The sequence below is a fragment of the Panthera pardus genome, unplaced genomic scaffold, assembly GCF_024362965.1.
Source record: "Panthera pardus isolate Hobbes unplaced genomic scaffold, ASM2436296v1 HiC_scaffold_19, whole genome shotgun sequence".
Lineage (NCBI taxonomy): Eukaryota > Metazoa > Chordata > Mammalia > Carnivora > Felidae > Panthera > Panthera pardus.
Genome location: NW_026526754.1, coordinates 12,853,459 through 12,870,154, shown reverse-complemented (window position 1 = coordinate 12,870,154; position 16,696 = coordinate 12,853,459). Strand labels below are relative to the sequence as shown.

Here is a 16,696-nt window from a genome sequence, read left to right as displayed (position 1 = left end):
AGGCACACAGAGCCTAACCTGATGATGAAAGCACCTCGGACCTCCAGGAGCTTGCGTTCGCTGCTGAACCTCTTGAGAAGGTTGATCATGAACTTATAAAAGTAGGAGTTCATGGTAGGGGTGGAAGGAGAACATTCTAAGCCTTTGGTACCTGCAGAGAAAGGGACAGAGCCGGGATTTACTCTATGTGTCCACAGGGTGACGGGACCCCCACAGATCATAAACAATTGTAAATGCCAAAAAAGGCGGTGGTGGGGTCTGTGTGTAACAAGGTGATGGAAAAATCTTTAATCAAAGTCCTCGGGTTAATGGCAAAAAGGCAAGGGCTATACAAGTATGTATAAGCAAATACAACTTTGCTTACTGCACAAATACCCATTTACCTGTCCACCTCTCCAGCCAACCCCCAATTACTTACTGAACACCTTCTATCTGTAAGACCCACTGGTATGCGTGCTAGTTTTTTTTTTTTTTTTTTCTTAGAAAACAAACCTGTACCTATTATTTCAGTAAATAAAACACACTTGGGCTTCATTTTGGCTCGTTAAGGACACATGACAAGCGAAAGAGAAAAAAGGGGTGAAAGAGGCACACGACACCAAAAGTCAACAAAACTCACACTCCTTTCCCAACAGTGCTCACGAAAAGGTATACGACGCGCACACCTGTTGGATCGAAGACAGCACACACTGACAAAATGTTACCAAGGGCTTCAATCTTCACTCAGTGTTTTCAAATCTGTCATTTTTCTTCTTTGGGCCAAGATGCTCGTTTAGACTAGTACTCTAAAGTCTAAAGACTTTCAAAGCGCAGAGCTGTCTTCAGAACCAGAAGCACATTCGGGGTATCCCTCTGATATGTATCCCAGCTGAAAATACACTAAGGGCCAGATTCAGCCCCTCTCCCAGATCCAGCCCAGCATAGCCCCCTCCCAGATCCAGCCCAGCCCAGCTCCCCTCCGCAAGGTATCCGGCATGGAAGGGTAAGAGCAGGGCTGATGGAATGCCTGGCTGATCCCCGTGTAGTATATTCATACAGCTATGGGATTTCCTCGTCTTTCTTTTGTAACAACACTGCTGGGAAGAGGTGTTAGAGACAGTAGGAATCCTCATCCCCCCTGCCCAAGGCACTAACAGGACATTTAAACACAGACACATAGACACACACACCAGCTTAACAGATACAATCCACACATCATAAAGCTCATCCTTGTAAAGTGTACAATTCAGTGGTTTCCAGTATATTCATAAAATTGCGCATTGATCACCACTAATTCCAAAACATTTTTATCACCCCAAAAAGAAATCTCGCACCCACTAGCTGTCACTCCCCATTCTTCCCTCCACCAGCTACTGCCAATCATTAATCTACTTTCTGTCTCAATGGACTTGCCTATTCTGGACATTTTGTATCAAAGGAATCATACAGTATGTGGCTTCTTCCACTTGGCATAATAGTTAATTAAGGTTCACCCATGTTGTAGTCTGTATCCACTCTGTATTCATTTTTTGTGGCTGAATAATCTGCCATTGTATGGATATACCACATTTTATCCATTCATCAGTTGCTGGATGTTTGGTTGCTTCCACTTTTTAGCTATTAAGAATAATGCTACAGGACACCTGGTCGGCTCGGTCAGTAGAGCATGAGACTCTTGATCTTGGGGTCATGACTTCAAGTCCTACATTGGGTGTAGAGCTTACTTAATTAAAAAAAGAGAGAATAATGCTGCTATGAACATTCATGTATAAGTTTTTGTGTGTACAGGTTTTCATTTCTTTTGGCTATATACCCACGAGTGGAATTTCTGAATCCTATGGTGCCTCTATGAGTAAGTTCTAAGGAACTGCCCGACTGCTCTCCACAGTGCTGCACCGTTTTGCATTCCCACCAGCAGGGTGTGAGGTTCCAATTTTCCCACATCCTTGCCAACACTTGTTATTACCTGTCTTTTGATTATAGCCATCCTAGTGGAGGGGAAGGTCATAAAGATTTACTGGTATGCTTCTTTCTAAAAGTTGTTTTTTCAAAAACATAGCTCTTACATTTAGGTCTCTATTTTAATTTTTGTATATGGTGTGAAGAAGGAGTCTGAATTCTTTTGCATGTAGATGGATCTCCAACTGTCCCAGCATAACATGATATCGGCTTTCTTTTTTAGATGCTTTGTTTTTTTTTTAAGGTTTATTTGAGAGAGAGAGAGAGAGAGAGAGAGGCAGAGAAAGAGGAAAGAGAGCACCCCAAGCAGGCTCCTTGCTATCAGTGCAGAGCCCCATGCAGGGCTTGATCTCACAAACTGTGAGATCATGACCTGAGCTGAAATCAAGAGAGTTGGATGCTTGACTGACCGAGCCACCCAGGTGCCCCTAGATGCTTTATTTTTTTTATATTGTATTTTTGTCTAGCTTTATTGAGGTAACATTAACGTGTAACATTATATAAGTTTAAGGTGCACAATGTATTGTTTTTATACATGTATACATTGCAAAATGATTACCATTGAGCTGTGGAGTTAGCCAATACCTTCATTTGTTTTTTCTTTGTTCATCTGTCCATTGTTTTTTGTGGTGAGAACATTTACAATCTACTCTCTTAGCATTTTCCAAGTATAGTCTTTTTAAGTATAGTCTTACTAATTATAATCACTGCTTTTATGTTAGATGCCCAGAACTTATTAACCTCTAACGGGAAGTTTGTACCCTTTGACCAACATCTCCCCAACATGGCATCTTAAGAGCCAACCAGCAGTTACCATTTACTGAGGACTTACTATGTGCCACGCATATCTAAAACCTTTACGCACAGTATCTAATTTAATCCTCAAATCAATACTTGAAAATATGTGCTATTATTATTCTCATCATATATGTGGAGAAGCTGTGAATTAGGCTGAGGATTAGCCAAAGACACAGAGCCGGTGAGTGGTGGTCTCTGAGCCCAGGCAGCTGGTCTTCAGGGCCCATGTTCCCAACAGCTACACAGGCCGCCCACTCCTGGTGCCTGGGGAGGTTTGGGGTTAGTGACTTAGGAAGCAGGAGGCAGAAGAACGGAGCTAAGACCCTGCCAATACTGAGGACACAGAGACAATGATACTGTCTGGAGAAAGCACCTGGCCGCCGCCCTCTGGGAACTCAGGGACGACACTGGGGGAAGCAGAGTGGCCGACAGAGACATCGGGGCCATCACTTTCCAGGCTGGCCTCTCTTTGGCTCTAAAGCCCTGACTTCCTCCCCAGACCAGGGAGAGGGTGGCCACACGCCTGCATAAAACAGGGAACCGAGCTTGGCTGTGTCAGGGGCATCTCCTCCCAGAAACATCAGCCCCAAGCACAAAACATGAATGTGTGGAACCATCCACAGTACCAGAAGCAAGCCCTACATGGGAGCCCCAGGGGCTGACTTCATTAGATGCCAGTGGTCAGAAGAAGCAGTAAAACCCTCCTTTCAGTAGTTTTTTGCTCAACTCAGACTTCCCTTACGTCCTTGAGTGCTCCTGGTGGGGAAGTGGCTGGGAACTGGAAAAGGTGCCTTTTTGTTTCACTTCTCCCAGCTGTGAATCAATCTGTGAGCATTCCTTACCAGGAGTCACGCCTTCAAACTACTGTCCTCTCTCCTGAGAACCTCTACACAGCCCCCTTGAACTGCGTGCAAGGGGCGAGCCTGGAGTAAGAAGGCCAGTTCAAGGGCAGGCCTCACTGAACTTGATGTTTGCAGTGTGTTGCTCTGGGTCCCTGCCCGGAACAGCCTGGCCTGGGAGGTCCTGAGTGACTCTGGAATGGCAAACAGTCTCTGCTCCCTGGCCCAGTGGGGCTGTTTGCAGAATCAAGTGTCACATTCTTACAGATTGAGTTACCCTGGGCCCAGCTGGGGCTGATCTCTGAAGAGGTGGCTGCAGATACAGCTGTTAAAGTACCTCCTCTCTGTCCCCACACTGCCCACGGTGGCCTGGCTGCATACCCCCAACACTGGCGGTGTGTGTGGACTGGAACCTTCTCCTGGGTGCTCATTTGTGATGGCTCCCTGTATCCCTGTCGGCTTGTTTCTGTATACGTACCCTCCAACCTACATCATTTCCAGGCTTAGGACCATTTGGGTTCCAAAAGACAAAGGGAACCAAACAGGGAGTGATCATAAATACTCCCTGATGCGGGGCTACAGTCTCCATTTCCAAGGGGCCCGGTATCTCGGGCAGGCAGAAACATCAAGCATAGTGTTTTAGAGCAAGGCTTGGGAATCCATTAGACCCGGTTCAGATCAGATGTCCACCGCTTACTAGCGGCACAGGTTGGGGGAAGTCTCTTATCCTAAGCCTCGGTTTCTTCATCTATAAAGTGGGGGCATTAAGAGCCCCTATTCCTTCAGTCAAAAAAAATTTATTTATTTATTTATTTATTTATTTATTTATTTATTTATTTATTTAAGTTTTACTAAGTAATCCTTATGCCCAAGGTGGGGCTTGAACTCACTACCCTGAGATCAAGAGTTGCATGCTCCACCAACTGAGTCAGCCAGGCACCCCCAATAAGAGCCCTTACTAAATGAGACAACACATTGAATGTACTGGGACCGGGGCCTGCCACACAGCCTGTGCCCAATGAACGGGGGCTGCTGCTATTCGCAAACACGCCATGACTCCGACAGAGCACTGCAAGGGGCAACCTGTTCCCATTCTCTGGGTCTTGGAATGGATGACTGAGGGCTGGGGGACAGTCTGGAAAGTCTCTCAGTGAAGAGATTTCAGATCTGGGACACGTTCACAGTGCTCTGCTGGGAGGCAGGGAGGCTGTGAGGAGAAGAGGGTATGATTATCTGTGACTCCCCCATCCCTGGCCCCACATTCGGGGAGGCAGATCTGCCCGTCTCTCCGCTGATGGCTGGCCTAAGACAGCAGAAGGAAAGGCTTGGGGCTGCTCTGAACACATTCCTGGTCTTCTCAGCCAAAGTCCCCTCTGGGCCACACAATCAACTCTCGATGTCCAGGCCTGCATGCGGCCCCTGGCGCTGAGGCCCTTAGTGGGAGGGAGGAGGAGGGCAGAGTGACATCTGGGAGAAGCCACGGCAAGTGACTCACATTCTCACAGTAGTGGTTGCTGGGAAAACTTCCACAGCTCAGCCCTCCCAGTGCTCCCAACTGTTTAAAGGCTACAAAGAGCAAACTGAGTGGGGGGCCGGGAGCCTGCCTGCGACCCAGACCAGGCTTATGGGAGTGTCAGGGAACTACTGGGGCCCGGCCTGCTGGGGCCTGCAGCTGTTGAGGTAGGGAATTTTGTTCCTCAGGCTCCCACCCACCAGAATGGACTCTCTCGAGGAGGAGCCTCTGCAGGACTGGGCTGGGAGCCTCAGAAAGCTCACTGCAATCCTGGCCCAACTGTATAGAAATGGCAGGTCCGGGCAGGAGAGGCAGCCCTTCCTGAGTGGGCTGGTCAGGGACGGGGAGCAGCTTAGTGCTCACCGCGGACAGGGTGAGGACCTACTCGGTCTCCTCCTGCCTCCGTTTCCCACCGGCCCACCACTTGTCTGACTAACCAGCCCCTCAGGCCCGGCTGGCCTGAGTCAGAACCTGAGAGATGTTCTCAGGCAGGGCTGCAGAGGGAGGAGGAGGTGGGGCGGCGAGTCAGCAAACTCATGCCGGGAGTGTGACCACACGGATGATGGGCCTCTCTCAATGGAACGAATTTCTGCCCAACTGCAGCCTGTTTCTCCCCGTGGGAGTGCAAAGTGCCTCGCTGGCCATTTCTGTCCACCTCCGGCCCTCCATCACCTCACTCTCGACAGCTGGGCAGGGAATCGGCTTCTTTTCTCAATAGCTCTGATAAAAGCCAGCTCTGCCGGGCTCTCCTGCAGAGTGGGGCCCCAGGGCCGGGTGCTCTTGCAGAGTGGAGCCCTGGGCTCAGGGCTTCCTTCAGGAAGGGGCAGAGCCTGGACAGGACCCCAGCACCTGATTCCGGGCAGGCCCTCCAACACTGTGCTTGGGGGAGGTGCTGGGACGCCAGGCCTGGGACGCTTTTGCTCGGGTGGCATTGACGAACGCAGTCTTCCAGGCCCACCAAAATGGGGTGTGAGCTGGGGCCCAGGAAGGGGGGTGGCTGGGAACGACCTGGCCTTGGGTCTCAGGAGAGTCACACTCTTCGAGGGGCCAAGGAGAGCGGGGTTTCCATTCCCCGATCCTGCCAAGGACCAGCCCCTCAGCTGAATGCCGCCCGCCTCGAATTTCTGGTTTGAAGTCTGGAGAAGTGGGCTCTGGCAGGAAGTTCACGTGACTGCTGGCTGGCCGTGGGGCAGACAGATGCTTTCGGGAGCGCTCTGTATACAAAACCGGGCTGGTGGGGTGGGCGGCCAGGGAGCCAGCCATGCAGATGTTGCTAAGTGAAACCTGATGTGGCGACATGAGAATCTGCAGAACGTCTCACAAACAACCTTCCCTGGGATGTTTTAGATTGAGTTTTGTGGCTATGACGCGAAGGAGCCTCACATGTCAGGATAAAAATAGCTCTGGCCTCAATAGGCAATGTGAGTTACAGTTCAACAAAACCAGATGCGAAAACCTTAGTGGCCCAGCCCAGACCCAGCAGGGTCCCTGCTCAGCTCCCCACCCTCTCAGCCCCTTTCCTCTCCCTCTGTGGGTTGGGGCCCAAGTGCTCGGTCAGTCCCTCGCGTGGGCATCTCGATCCGCCACCCAGAGAGCGTAGAGGAAAGGCCAGGGGCCCAGGGCAGATCCAGGGCTGGTTCCTGTCTGTGAACTTCACAGGGATGAGGAGACTAGCACAGTGCCTGGCACAAGAATTGCTCTGAGGAGGGGGCTGCATGACCGGGAGGCTGGCATGGAACCCAGGGACGCAGGTGGGGAAGGGGCAGCTTCCCCCACAGAACCAAGGGGCCAGAAGAAAGGGAGGCCAACGCCTGTGATACAGGGGGGTCTTAGGAGGCATGGAGTCTGCTGAATCGCACGGCCCAAACCCCTCAGCTGCATGGATGAAAGGGTGGCTGAGATGCTGCAGCCGCGGCACCCATGGGACTTGATCCAAGAGGCAGTCACTCTTTTCTCCAAGCCGGCCCAGCTGAGGCTGGGGAGCCCTCTGCCCCCGGCAGCAGCCCAAATCTGGGAGGCTTTCCGGCTGCCTGGTTCAGAGCAAGAGATAAGCTAATGGGCCACGGCAGGGCCCAGGAGGAGCTTCCAGCTGACCCGGCAGGAGAGAGAGGCTGCATCAGGAAAGACTGCTGCTGAGTCGGGGCCGCGCCAAGGGCAGCACTGAAGGGAGATGGGAGGCAGGTCCCTCATCGAGACTAGGCCTGGGATGGAGAGGGTGAGGCTCTCCACCTGCAGACTAGTGAAGACCTGGGCAGTGGTGCTGGGGGAGCCTTCGACACAGCAGTGGTGACAGGGTGGCCAGCTCTGGCACCCCCTCCTTCCATCACGATGACAAACTCTGAAAGACAGGTACTGATCCTTACTGGGCATGTGACTCTGGCCTTTTAGGGATGAGTACAACCTAGATTTTCCTGACCCTGACACCCATGCTCTTTTACACTCTCTGAAGAATATGTAGGAAGAAGGCCTTTTAAGGCTCCAAGAGCAACAGAGAAGGCTTTGGGGGCTGGGAAATGGTCTGGTGTGGCTGGAGGAAGTGGAGGCAGCAAGAGGGATGAGTTGCTGAGGTGGCTGAGGCCAGAATGGGGTCCCTGAAGTCACTGTGAAGAGAGGGGATACACTCAAAGGCTATGCCAGGATACGCCCTAAGGGAGAAGCCTGGACTGCTGGCCTGGCCACTGCTGCTCAGTTCCCCATCTTGAGCGATGGAAGCTTCTGGTGCTGGGCAAGTGCTCTTGTCCTCTAACACGGGAGTAAAGAGAGCAGACTCTCAGGCTAAGCTCCTAGGTCGGCACCAACACCTATCGCAAGCCCCCGTCCCAGGTAAGAATAACAACGGTGCTTCCTCCCATGGTTCTTGTGAGGAGCTGGGCTCACCCACCGTGAGGTTCAGTGAGCTGACACATGGGAAGTGCTCAGAACAGTGTCCGGTCCAAACAAGCTCAATGTACTAGAGTCACCCTTACTACTGGGAAAAATGCCCAGGGATGGCTTCCTGGGTTTCTTCTAGAACTGGTTTCTGAATTTGGCGACACCAGCCTGGGCTACAAGGAATGAAATGGAATCAGAACATTTCATTTCCGCCCATGATTTTAGAACGGGGATCAAATTCCACGTTGGACCAGAGAGCCCTGTGGGGCATGATAACATGAGCAGTTATCCCACCAAGAATGTGCCCCCTTGGCTGGAAAGGAAGCATAGGGAAGATGGGATTTGGGGTGCAAACATCAGTCCTGGGGTGACCTTTGGCCCCTCAATGCCACACTGCTGCTGTGCCTGGCCAAGGTTGCTCCCTCCCTTGCAGCAGGAACATTCAGGCCCCAGGAGGGCCAGGCACATCTCAAATGAGGGACGGATCCCAGAGGTCTCCTGCTTCTGCTGAGCCTTCTGCTCAGACTCAGGGTTAGGCCCCTCGGGTCTGCTCAAAGGGAGCTCATCACCCCTCTCCCCAGAGCCCAGGGGGCCTCAGCCAGAATCTCCCTGAGTGGAGACGGGCAGAGAACGCACAAAAGTTGCCAAGTCATAGGAGACCCAAGTGGTCGTTTTCATTTCATTTCACCAAATCACAATCTAGAGAGACAGCAAAATGTGGGATCCCTCTATTGGTTTTCCTCAGGCCTGCCCACCCAGGCAGCTCCACTCCTGAAGGTCCCAGCCTGGGGCTCTGTGAAGGTCAGCAATGAAGTGGGGTGGGAGAAGCAAGACCAATGCTTCTGCCTGCATGGCTCTGTGCTGGAGGGAGAGATGTTTGCACAGGTGGGAGGAAAATCCTGTGTGGGCAACTCTGCCTTGTGGGCCCTGGGACCACTGCTGTGGCACTAGTGACGCGGGTGATGCTGCCCCAACCCTTGCATTAAATCTGCACTATTTGAGTTTACAGACCCAGTGAGCAGGCAGGCTTCTCTACAAGTGCTGCTGATTTCATCTTTGCTAGGCTCCCTGCCTCCTTGGCTTTCCAGAGAAAGACCCTTTACGGTGGGGGGCGGGGGTGGTGGTGCTCTGCAGTCGGCATGTTCTCAGAGCTGTGCCCTGGAGAGCCAGAGGGCCAGAGGAAAGCAAAATCCAAACAGGAAGAGGGTCTGGCCTTGTAACTTCTGTCCCCGTGCACGGCCAGATGGAAACAGACAGAAAGACCCTCTCGCATGCCTGAGAAGCAACAGGGGAAAGAGCAGCCCACAGATGAATGAGTGTATACTTCCCGCATGCTTTCTGACCTAAACAACCAACCCCAACATCCTTGGTGCCTGGCCAGTGCCCTCCCCAAGGCAGCTGAGGCAGGAGATGGGACAGGGCCTAACTTTGGTTTCCTATGTGCTTCTTACTGGTTTGAACTTGACCTTAACCTTTTAAAATCATGAACCCATCTGAAAAATCTGGTGCCAGCTGTGGACATGCACGCACGTGTGGTTCCCACACTCTGTGCAGCGAACGTGTGTGAGTCTCAGGCTAAGAGCACATGGCCCACGATACCGTGTATCCTTGAAGCAAGAAGAGTTATTGGCTGCAGGCACTTCCTTGGTGTTCTTTCCAGGATGGAATCTCTTCCCATCTGGCATACTTGGTTGTTTTTCTAAGAATTCAGGGTGAGTCCCTGGCTGATGTGAGCCAGTCTGACAGCCCTGGTGAGCTGGGGCAAATCTTCACCACCTCAGCCTCATTAGGGGCCCACCTATCCTGGCAGGGCCAGCAGCCAAGGTTCAGAGGACGTTGCCATCTAAGACACTCTCAGTTCTTACTCCCAAGCGGCTGAGATGGCACCTCGAGGAGCTCCCTGTCTGGGCCTCCCCAGGGCACACACCCCACCTGGGCCCCAGGCCATTTTCCGGCCCATCTCTCCACTAATGAGTAAGCATTTTAGTCATCAGCTTCTTGGTGCCCAGAGAAAAAGAAAACACCTCAGAAATGGAGGGACAAATCCCAGAGAGTCCCGGAGATGAAGGTGTCCTTCCCCTGCCCAGGGCGAAGCTGCCTCAGTTTGGCTTTCTCTCCTTTTCCACTCTGAGGAGGATAGAAGATGCCAGACAATGGCTTCTTGGGGAGGGAGATCCAGGGCTGGCTCTGACCCGCGGATGCCTTCTCCTGGCTGCTGCCCTCTTCCAGTCACTTGTCACCCTCATCCCCTCACTGCTGCTCCTCTCCCCTCTCAGTGGGACCCCCACATCGCGGCTGTGTGCCGACGCTCAGCCCCTGGCATTTCTGCCATCTGTCCCTGGGAATTTAGGCGGACCCCCAAGTGCTGACGTGGGACACAGGATGGAAAACGGACTCCCGGGCTGTGGGACAGAGGGTGGGACCCTCACCAAGTGTCCCAGGGTCAGGATGTGAGAGCCTCCCGGCCATGGCCTCTGACTGCTTGGAGGAAACCGGGCTCCTAGGCAAGGAAGCCACTGCATCCTGGAGAAACAAGAGAAGGAAACCGGGCTGCCACGAGAGCCCCTTACTCCTTCCTTGCTTCAGTCAGAGACAGCTAGAAACTTGGGACCAGTTGCAGAAAGAACATGTGCAGCAGCAGTGGCCTAAAGCCTGGGGTCCTATGTGACACCCCACTGCAGGAGCTGGGGGGAGCCCTTGACATCAAGTGTCACCAGGAAGACTTCTTCAACGCACGAGCCTTCTGCGACTCGGCCCGGCAGCCCTGGGGTGCAGTCAGGCCCGCAGGGCCCCAGTGGCACCACCGAGCAGGGGTACTCAGGGCCGGGTAGCAGCCGCCTTCGGAGGCCCTGCCTGCTAGAGCAGTGGAAGGGGAGCTGCAGCTGAAAGGCCCTGAATCGATCTGACATCTGGCTTCTGCATCAAAGGAGGAGCCATCGAGGACCTGGTATCTGGAAATCAAGAGCCACTCACTCAGGGGACAAAGAGACACCCCAGGCGAACACCCAAGATTTGCTAGGGACTTTCCTATCAACTCGCATCGTTGGCATTTCCCAGGATGACGTCGCCGGAGGAAACTGGCGTCTGCCTGGGAGGAAGGAGTTGGGAGTTGCACTGGCCCAGGGAGAAGAGCCACCTGCTATCTGGAAGGACCCCAAGGGGCGAGCCCCAGGAACACCACAGCCACCTTCATGTCCAAGGACTGCCCGGAAACATCCTGTTTGAATTACCCCTCTCCGGCCTGGGCTGCCTGCCATGTTGTTTGCTATTTTTAGCTCCCCAATGAGGAAGGAAATGGCTGCCTGGTCTTCCACCTGTGAGACTCAAGGCTCCAAAGCCCCCTGATTCCTGACTGGGGAGACGCTGCCCCAGCAAAAGAGAGGATCCGCTGACTCAGATGGTTTTATATTTAGCCAATGGCTCAGAAGTATGAATGGTGCAGGACGATGAGGAAAAGGGGATGTGAAGGCCTCTCATGGGGGTGGGGAGGCAACAGGAGGGCAAGGTCCGCTTGCCTCTCAGAGAGCAGAGGGGACTTCTGACTGCTCACACCCCAGGAGAGATCCGGGGCTTGAGAGGGATGGCCCCAAGGAGTGCCTGATCCAGGAGGAGACCGAGCACTAGCACTCCCAGGGCCCCTGAGGCTGTAACCATAAGGGCACTACTTACCAGAAGTGTTCAGCAGGTTTGTTCTGCCAGGGGTAGGCACCTGAAGCTCTGAGTGGCTGACCCGGAGGTCAGGGCCATCAAGGGGGCCTGCGTCATCTGTCTGGCCTGCAGGGGAGGAAGCAATTTCTGCTAACACCTCCAGATCCTTCAGGATAACCTGGGGGAGAAAAGCAGAGGATGAAGGACGACGGCCTCTGGAGAGCTGCCGCCAGGGGGTGGCGAAGGGTCTGCAGAGGGTGACAGGCTGGTGAGAGCCACCAAGATTACGGCTATTAACAGCGTTCAGGAAGTTCTACAAAAGGTATGGATTGAAGAGAACACAGATGGGCAGAAGGTGAGGGCAAGTGGAGGAAAGAAGCTAGAATCTGAGTAAGCTTTCTCATGACCACTCCTCTCTGGTCCCCTGAGCAGGGACCTCAGAGGTCCCCAGGAGATGTGGAACTCAGGGTGCAGTCTGTGCGGGGACACTGGCAATGCCCCAAAGTCAACCTGTGTGAGGGACCAACGGTGCCCTCTAGGCCACACTGCTGGTGTGCTGGCCACAGCTCGGTCCACCACCAGGCCACAGAACAGACCTTTCTGCAGAGGTGACACAAGGCCACCCTCTGCCTTCAGAACATGACTCTGGGCTCCAAGACCGAGGACTTCCTAACTTCTAGACACACTGTTCAATTCTCAGCTGCCTCCTTGATGTTCATACACAGGCCTGACCCCTGCCTGCTGAGTACTTCCAAGGAAAGGAAGACACAGAGTTCAGCATGGAGAATGGCAGAGTGAGCTCCAATCAGTGCCGTGTGTCACCAGGTTCCCCGGTGCTGCCTCACCACCCAAAGCCCTCGTACTCTTAGATGCTGCCTCCCCCCCCCCCCCCCCCCACGGCACCCACCGCCTCTTGCTCTTCATCTGGTATCAACAGCCAGCAGGGTGCTGCCTCAGCAGGGAGGTGTGTGTGTGTGTGTGTGTGTGTGTGTGTGGTGTGTGTGTGCTGTAACTGCACAGCGCACCTGTCCCAGTTCTACCTCACGACACAGCAGGGAGGGCTGCTGCTCCCTCCCACCCCCACTCATCTCTTCTCTGAAGAGGAACGTGCCTGTCCTAGCACAGGTGTGCCCCCAGGGCCGTCCCTGGTACTCAGTGGACACCCATCGGGCATCCGCTGAATGACTGCCTGAACCCGGGCCAAGAATTACCATGGCAACTGAGGGCTTTGGTCCTGGACCTGTGGAAGTGACACAGAGCACCAGAGGGTGGGGCCCTGGGAGGTGGGCTGTGTGCACCATGACAGACCAGCTGGCCGCAATATGGTGACAGTGGTCAAGGTAAGGCGGTTCCAGGGCTTTTTGTGGGATGGCGAAAATGTGAGATAGTAGTGACGGTGGCACAACCTTGTGAATATGCTAAAAACCAATGAACTGTATATTTTAAAAGGGGAATTTTATCTCAAAAAAATAAATAAAGCTACTATTGTCTCTTCAAAGCGGTTCTTGTCTCAGTGTGAGCAACGTGCTAGTGCCTCATCCTGCCCGGCCCCAGGTGTCACTTCTCCTGGTGTCCTCTCTGCCAGCCTTGGCCCCTGGGTCTTCTCCCAGCAGTGCGATGTGTTCAGCACTCAACTGGCCTGCAAGCTGGAGGTCTGGCTCTCATCCTGCCACAGCCCGGCCTCACCCCGGTCGGACACGTCGCTCACTCACACACACAGATGTCACCTCGCACCTGTCTAACTGCATGCTTTCCTCCATTGCTCCCAGGCTCTCAGCACCTCCTGAGCCCCGACTGTGCCAGGTGCTGGGGCTGCAGGTGAGTCCCATGTGCCTCGGCTTGCAGCCCATGGCCTGGCAGGAAGCAGTACTCACCTGCCCTTCCACACACAAGTATGTGCAATTTTAGAACGTTCTGACCACTGGGCCTGCAGGGGATGATGTATCCATGCTGGGCAAAGATCGTGGCTGCTAAGCAGCCTGGACAGATGGCAGGAACGAGCACTTGCCCCTGTGCCCAGGCCAAGAGCTGGGGGCCTGAGTGGGTCCAGGCCCAGAAGTGGAGAGGTCCAGGCCATCTGCTCCCCAGAAAGCTTTCTATTTCAGCGGTGGCAGAAAGCGGACAGAGAGGGAGGGGGTGGGACGGGGGAATAGACAGTGAGGAGGTGACAGGGTGGTGCTGCGTGATAAGAGTGGCCCGAGCACAGGCCATACACTCAAGATGCTCAATTGTCCAAACAAGTCACGGTCTAACGATCAGGTATGTGAAAGGAGATGCGGGAACCAGGTGGGAGAGTGACTCACTCAAATTAAACTGAGGCAAGGAGCAAGCCAACTGTGCCTCAAAAAGTTAAAGAGAGTCACCAGAGGTGTACTTCCACCCCTCGTGTTTCCCAAGAGGGCACCAAACATGTCCACACAGGACTTGCGTAGAAATGTTCATGGCATAAGTGTTCATCGTGGCTAGAAAATGGAAACAACCCTAAGGTTCTGACACCAACCCTGATGTGTTTTTTCTGATACCAGGTGGGTGTCCTACAGTTCAACTCCATTCTCATGCCATCTACCTGGACGTAGGGTCAGACCCCACCTGCTGAAGACTCACTCCCACAAGACTGCCCTTCCCTTGCTTCAGACACCAGCCAGAGATCCAGGGCGTCACCTTTGCTTCCGACGACTGACTACAGATCAGAGGTTTCCACAATCCCCTCCTTAGGCTCCATTAATTTGCTAGAGTGGCTCATGGTCCTCAGCGAAACATTTTACTTACTAGATCACCGGTTTATCATAAAAAGATATAATTCAGGAAGAGTCAGATAAGAGACGCACAGGGCACAGCATGTGGGAAGGGGCACAGAGAGCTTCCGTGCTCTCTGGGGGTGCCACCTGCCCCGAATCTCCATGTGTTCACCAACCTGGAAGCTCTTCAAACCCCATCCTTTAGGTTTTTAAGGAGGCTTCATTACATAGGCATGATGGATTAGATCACTGGCCACTGGCAGCTGATTCGATCTCCAGTCCCTCTCTCCTTCTCGAAGGTCGGGTTGAAAGTTCAACCCTCTCATCACATGGCTGGTCCTCCTGGCAACCAGCCCCCATCCTTCTGGGCATCCAAGTCACCTCACTAACCTAACAAAAGACACCTTTATCATTTTCAACACTTAGGAAATTCCAAGGGTTTTAGGAGCTCTGTGCCAGAACCAGGGATGAAGACCAAATATGTAATTTTTTTTTTTTAACTATGTATCACAAGATCACAAACCCAAAAGTACATCAACTGATAAATGGATAAATGGAACATGGCATATCTGTGTCCTGGACTATTATTTGGCAATGAAAAGGAATGAGGTTCTGATATATGCTATAAAATGCACCAACCTGAAAACATTTGTTAAGTAAGAGAAGCCAGATGCAGAAGGCCATGTACTGCATGATGATTCCATTCATGTGAAATGTTCAGAGCAGGCAAATCTATAGAGACAGAGAGTATCTTGTGCCTGCCAGGGGATGGGGGAGGGAGACATGGGGAGTTACTGCTAATTGGTTACAGGGTTTCTCTTTGGAGTGAGGAGAATGTTGCAGAATTACATAGCAGTGATGTTTGCACAACCTTGTCAAAATACTAAAACCCACTAAATTGTATATTGTTTTTAATTTTTAAAAATATTTTGATTTATTTTAATTCAAAAAAAAATTTTAATGTTTATTTTTGAGAGAGACAGAGACAGAACATGAATGGGAGAGGGGCAGAGGGGGTGGGAGACACAGAATCCAAAGCAGGCTCCAGTCTCCAAGCTGTTAGCAAAGAGCCTGATGCCGGGCTCGAACTCAAAAGCCACGAGATCGTGACCTGAGCCGAAGGTGGATGAGCTACCCAGGCGCCCTTAAAATATTTTATTTTTTTAAGTAATCCCTACTCCCAAAGTAGGGCTCGAACTCATGACCCTGAGATCAAGAGTCACACGTTCCACCGACTGAGCCAGCTGGGCATCTCTGAATTTGTATACTTTATGGTTTGTGAATTATAACTAAAAAAAGAGAAGAGAATCAAGTCAAAACCCCAAATCAGCACCCTAATTCCCAGAACTGTGGTACTTCAGGTCAGTTTGCTCTTGCTGCGCCCATGGCCCGAAGCAGCAAGGCCTCCCTGACTCCCCACGATCTCACACCTGCTGCTGACTCCCAGGAGGGCCGAGAGCGCTCAGGGAGGCCACCTGTGTCCCTACATCTCTGAGCTGCAGGTTGCTCCTCTCAGGACTGGCTGTGCAGGTGGGTGGAGGTACATGTCCCTTAGGCAGCAAATCCTGGAGGTTCAATGTGGCAAGTGAGAAAAGTATGAGGCAGCCAAGGCCAGGCTAGCACTCAGCTATAGCCCGACCCTATGAGAGCCGCCGTGGCCCACACCAGGCTTCTGGCGGGTACTCATTTCCCTAACAGGAAAGATGCTTGGGGAGGAACCACCAGCACCAGAGAGCCCTGGCCTGTGAGACTCCCACACTCTCTGAGTGGCCTCAGGGCCAGGCTACCAGGGTGGGAAGACCAGGAGAGGAAGCTCTCCCCACTTCCAGCTAGAATTAATGTTCTCATTTGCTGCCTGTCTCTCTTTGCAGAGTCATCTGCTCGAGGGATCAGGAGTCCACTTCAAACACTCTGGTCCCCAAACCGGAGCCCAATAAGCTATACTGGGCTTTGTGGTCAGACAATCCTGCCTTCCCATCAGTTAACTTCACCCTTCCAACCCCTCTCCCGACATCTATTGAGCACCCACTGTAGGCCAGTGCCCGGGCCAGGGCCTGGGCCAGGGCCTGTTTTTGTGGGAGGAGATGCGAAGCCAAACAGGATGGCCCTGCCTCTCTCAACAGTGACCCTGGGGAGACAGGCGGTAAACAACACTTATAATGCAGTGCATGTACAACCAGAGCCAGCAACTTGGTCTGTGGGGATCGAAAGGCTTCAGAAGTACCTTACCATCAGTTTGCTGGGGGGCAGAGGAAGGCACTCAAAGCATTCACTTAACTACCAAAAGCCTTTCCGGACACAGAACCAGAATCCCGTGGCACATTCCAGGAAGCTAAGCTTTGATCTAGCTC

At 52.8% G+C, this 16,696-nt stretch overlaps 1 protein-coding gene across 1 annotated transcript in view; it reads right to left on the bottom strand.

Moving 5' to 3' along the window:
• VAC14 (VAC14 component of PIKFYVE complex) overlaps nucleotides 1-16,696 on the bottom strand; it is a 102,035-nt gene that overhangs the window by 39,997 nt on the left and 45,342 nt on the right. Inside the window, exons 13-14 of the mRNA XM_019455336.2 lie at nucleotides 11,629-11,785; nucleotides 19-151 (exon numbers count right to left, since the gene is read on the bottom strand). Of these exons, the coding sequence (XP_019310881.2) occupies nucleotides 19-151; nucleotides 11,629-11,785 (290 nt within the window). The remainder of the gene's footprint in view (nucleotides 1-18; nucleotides 152-11,628; nucleotides 11,786-16,696) is intronic.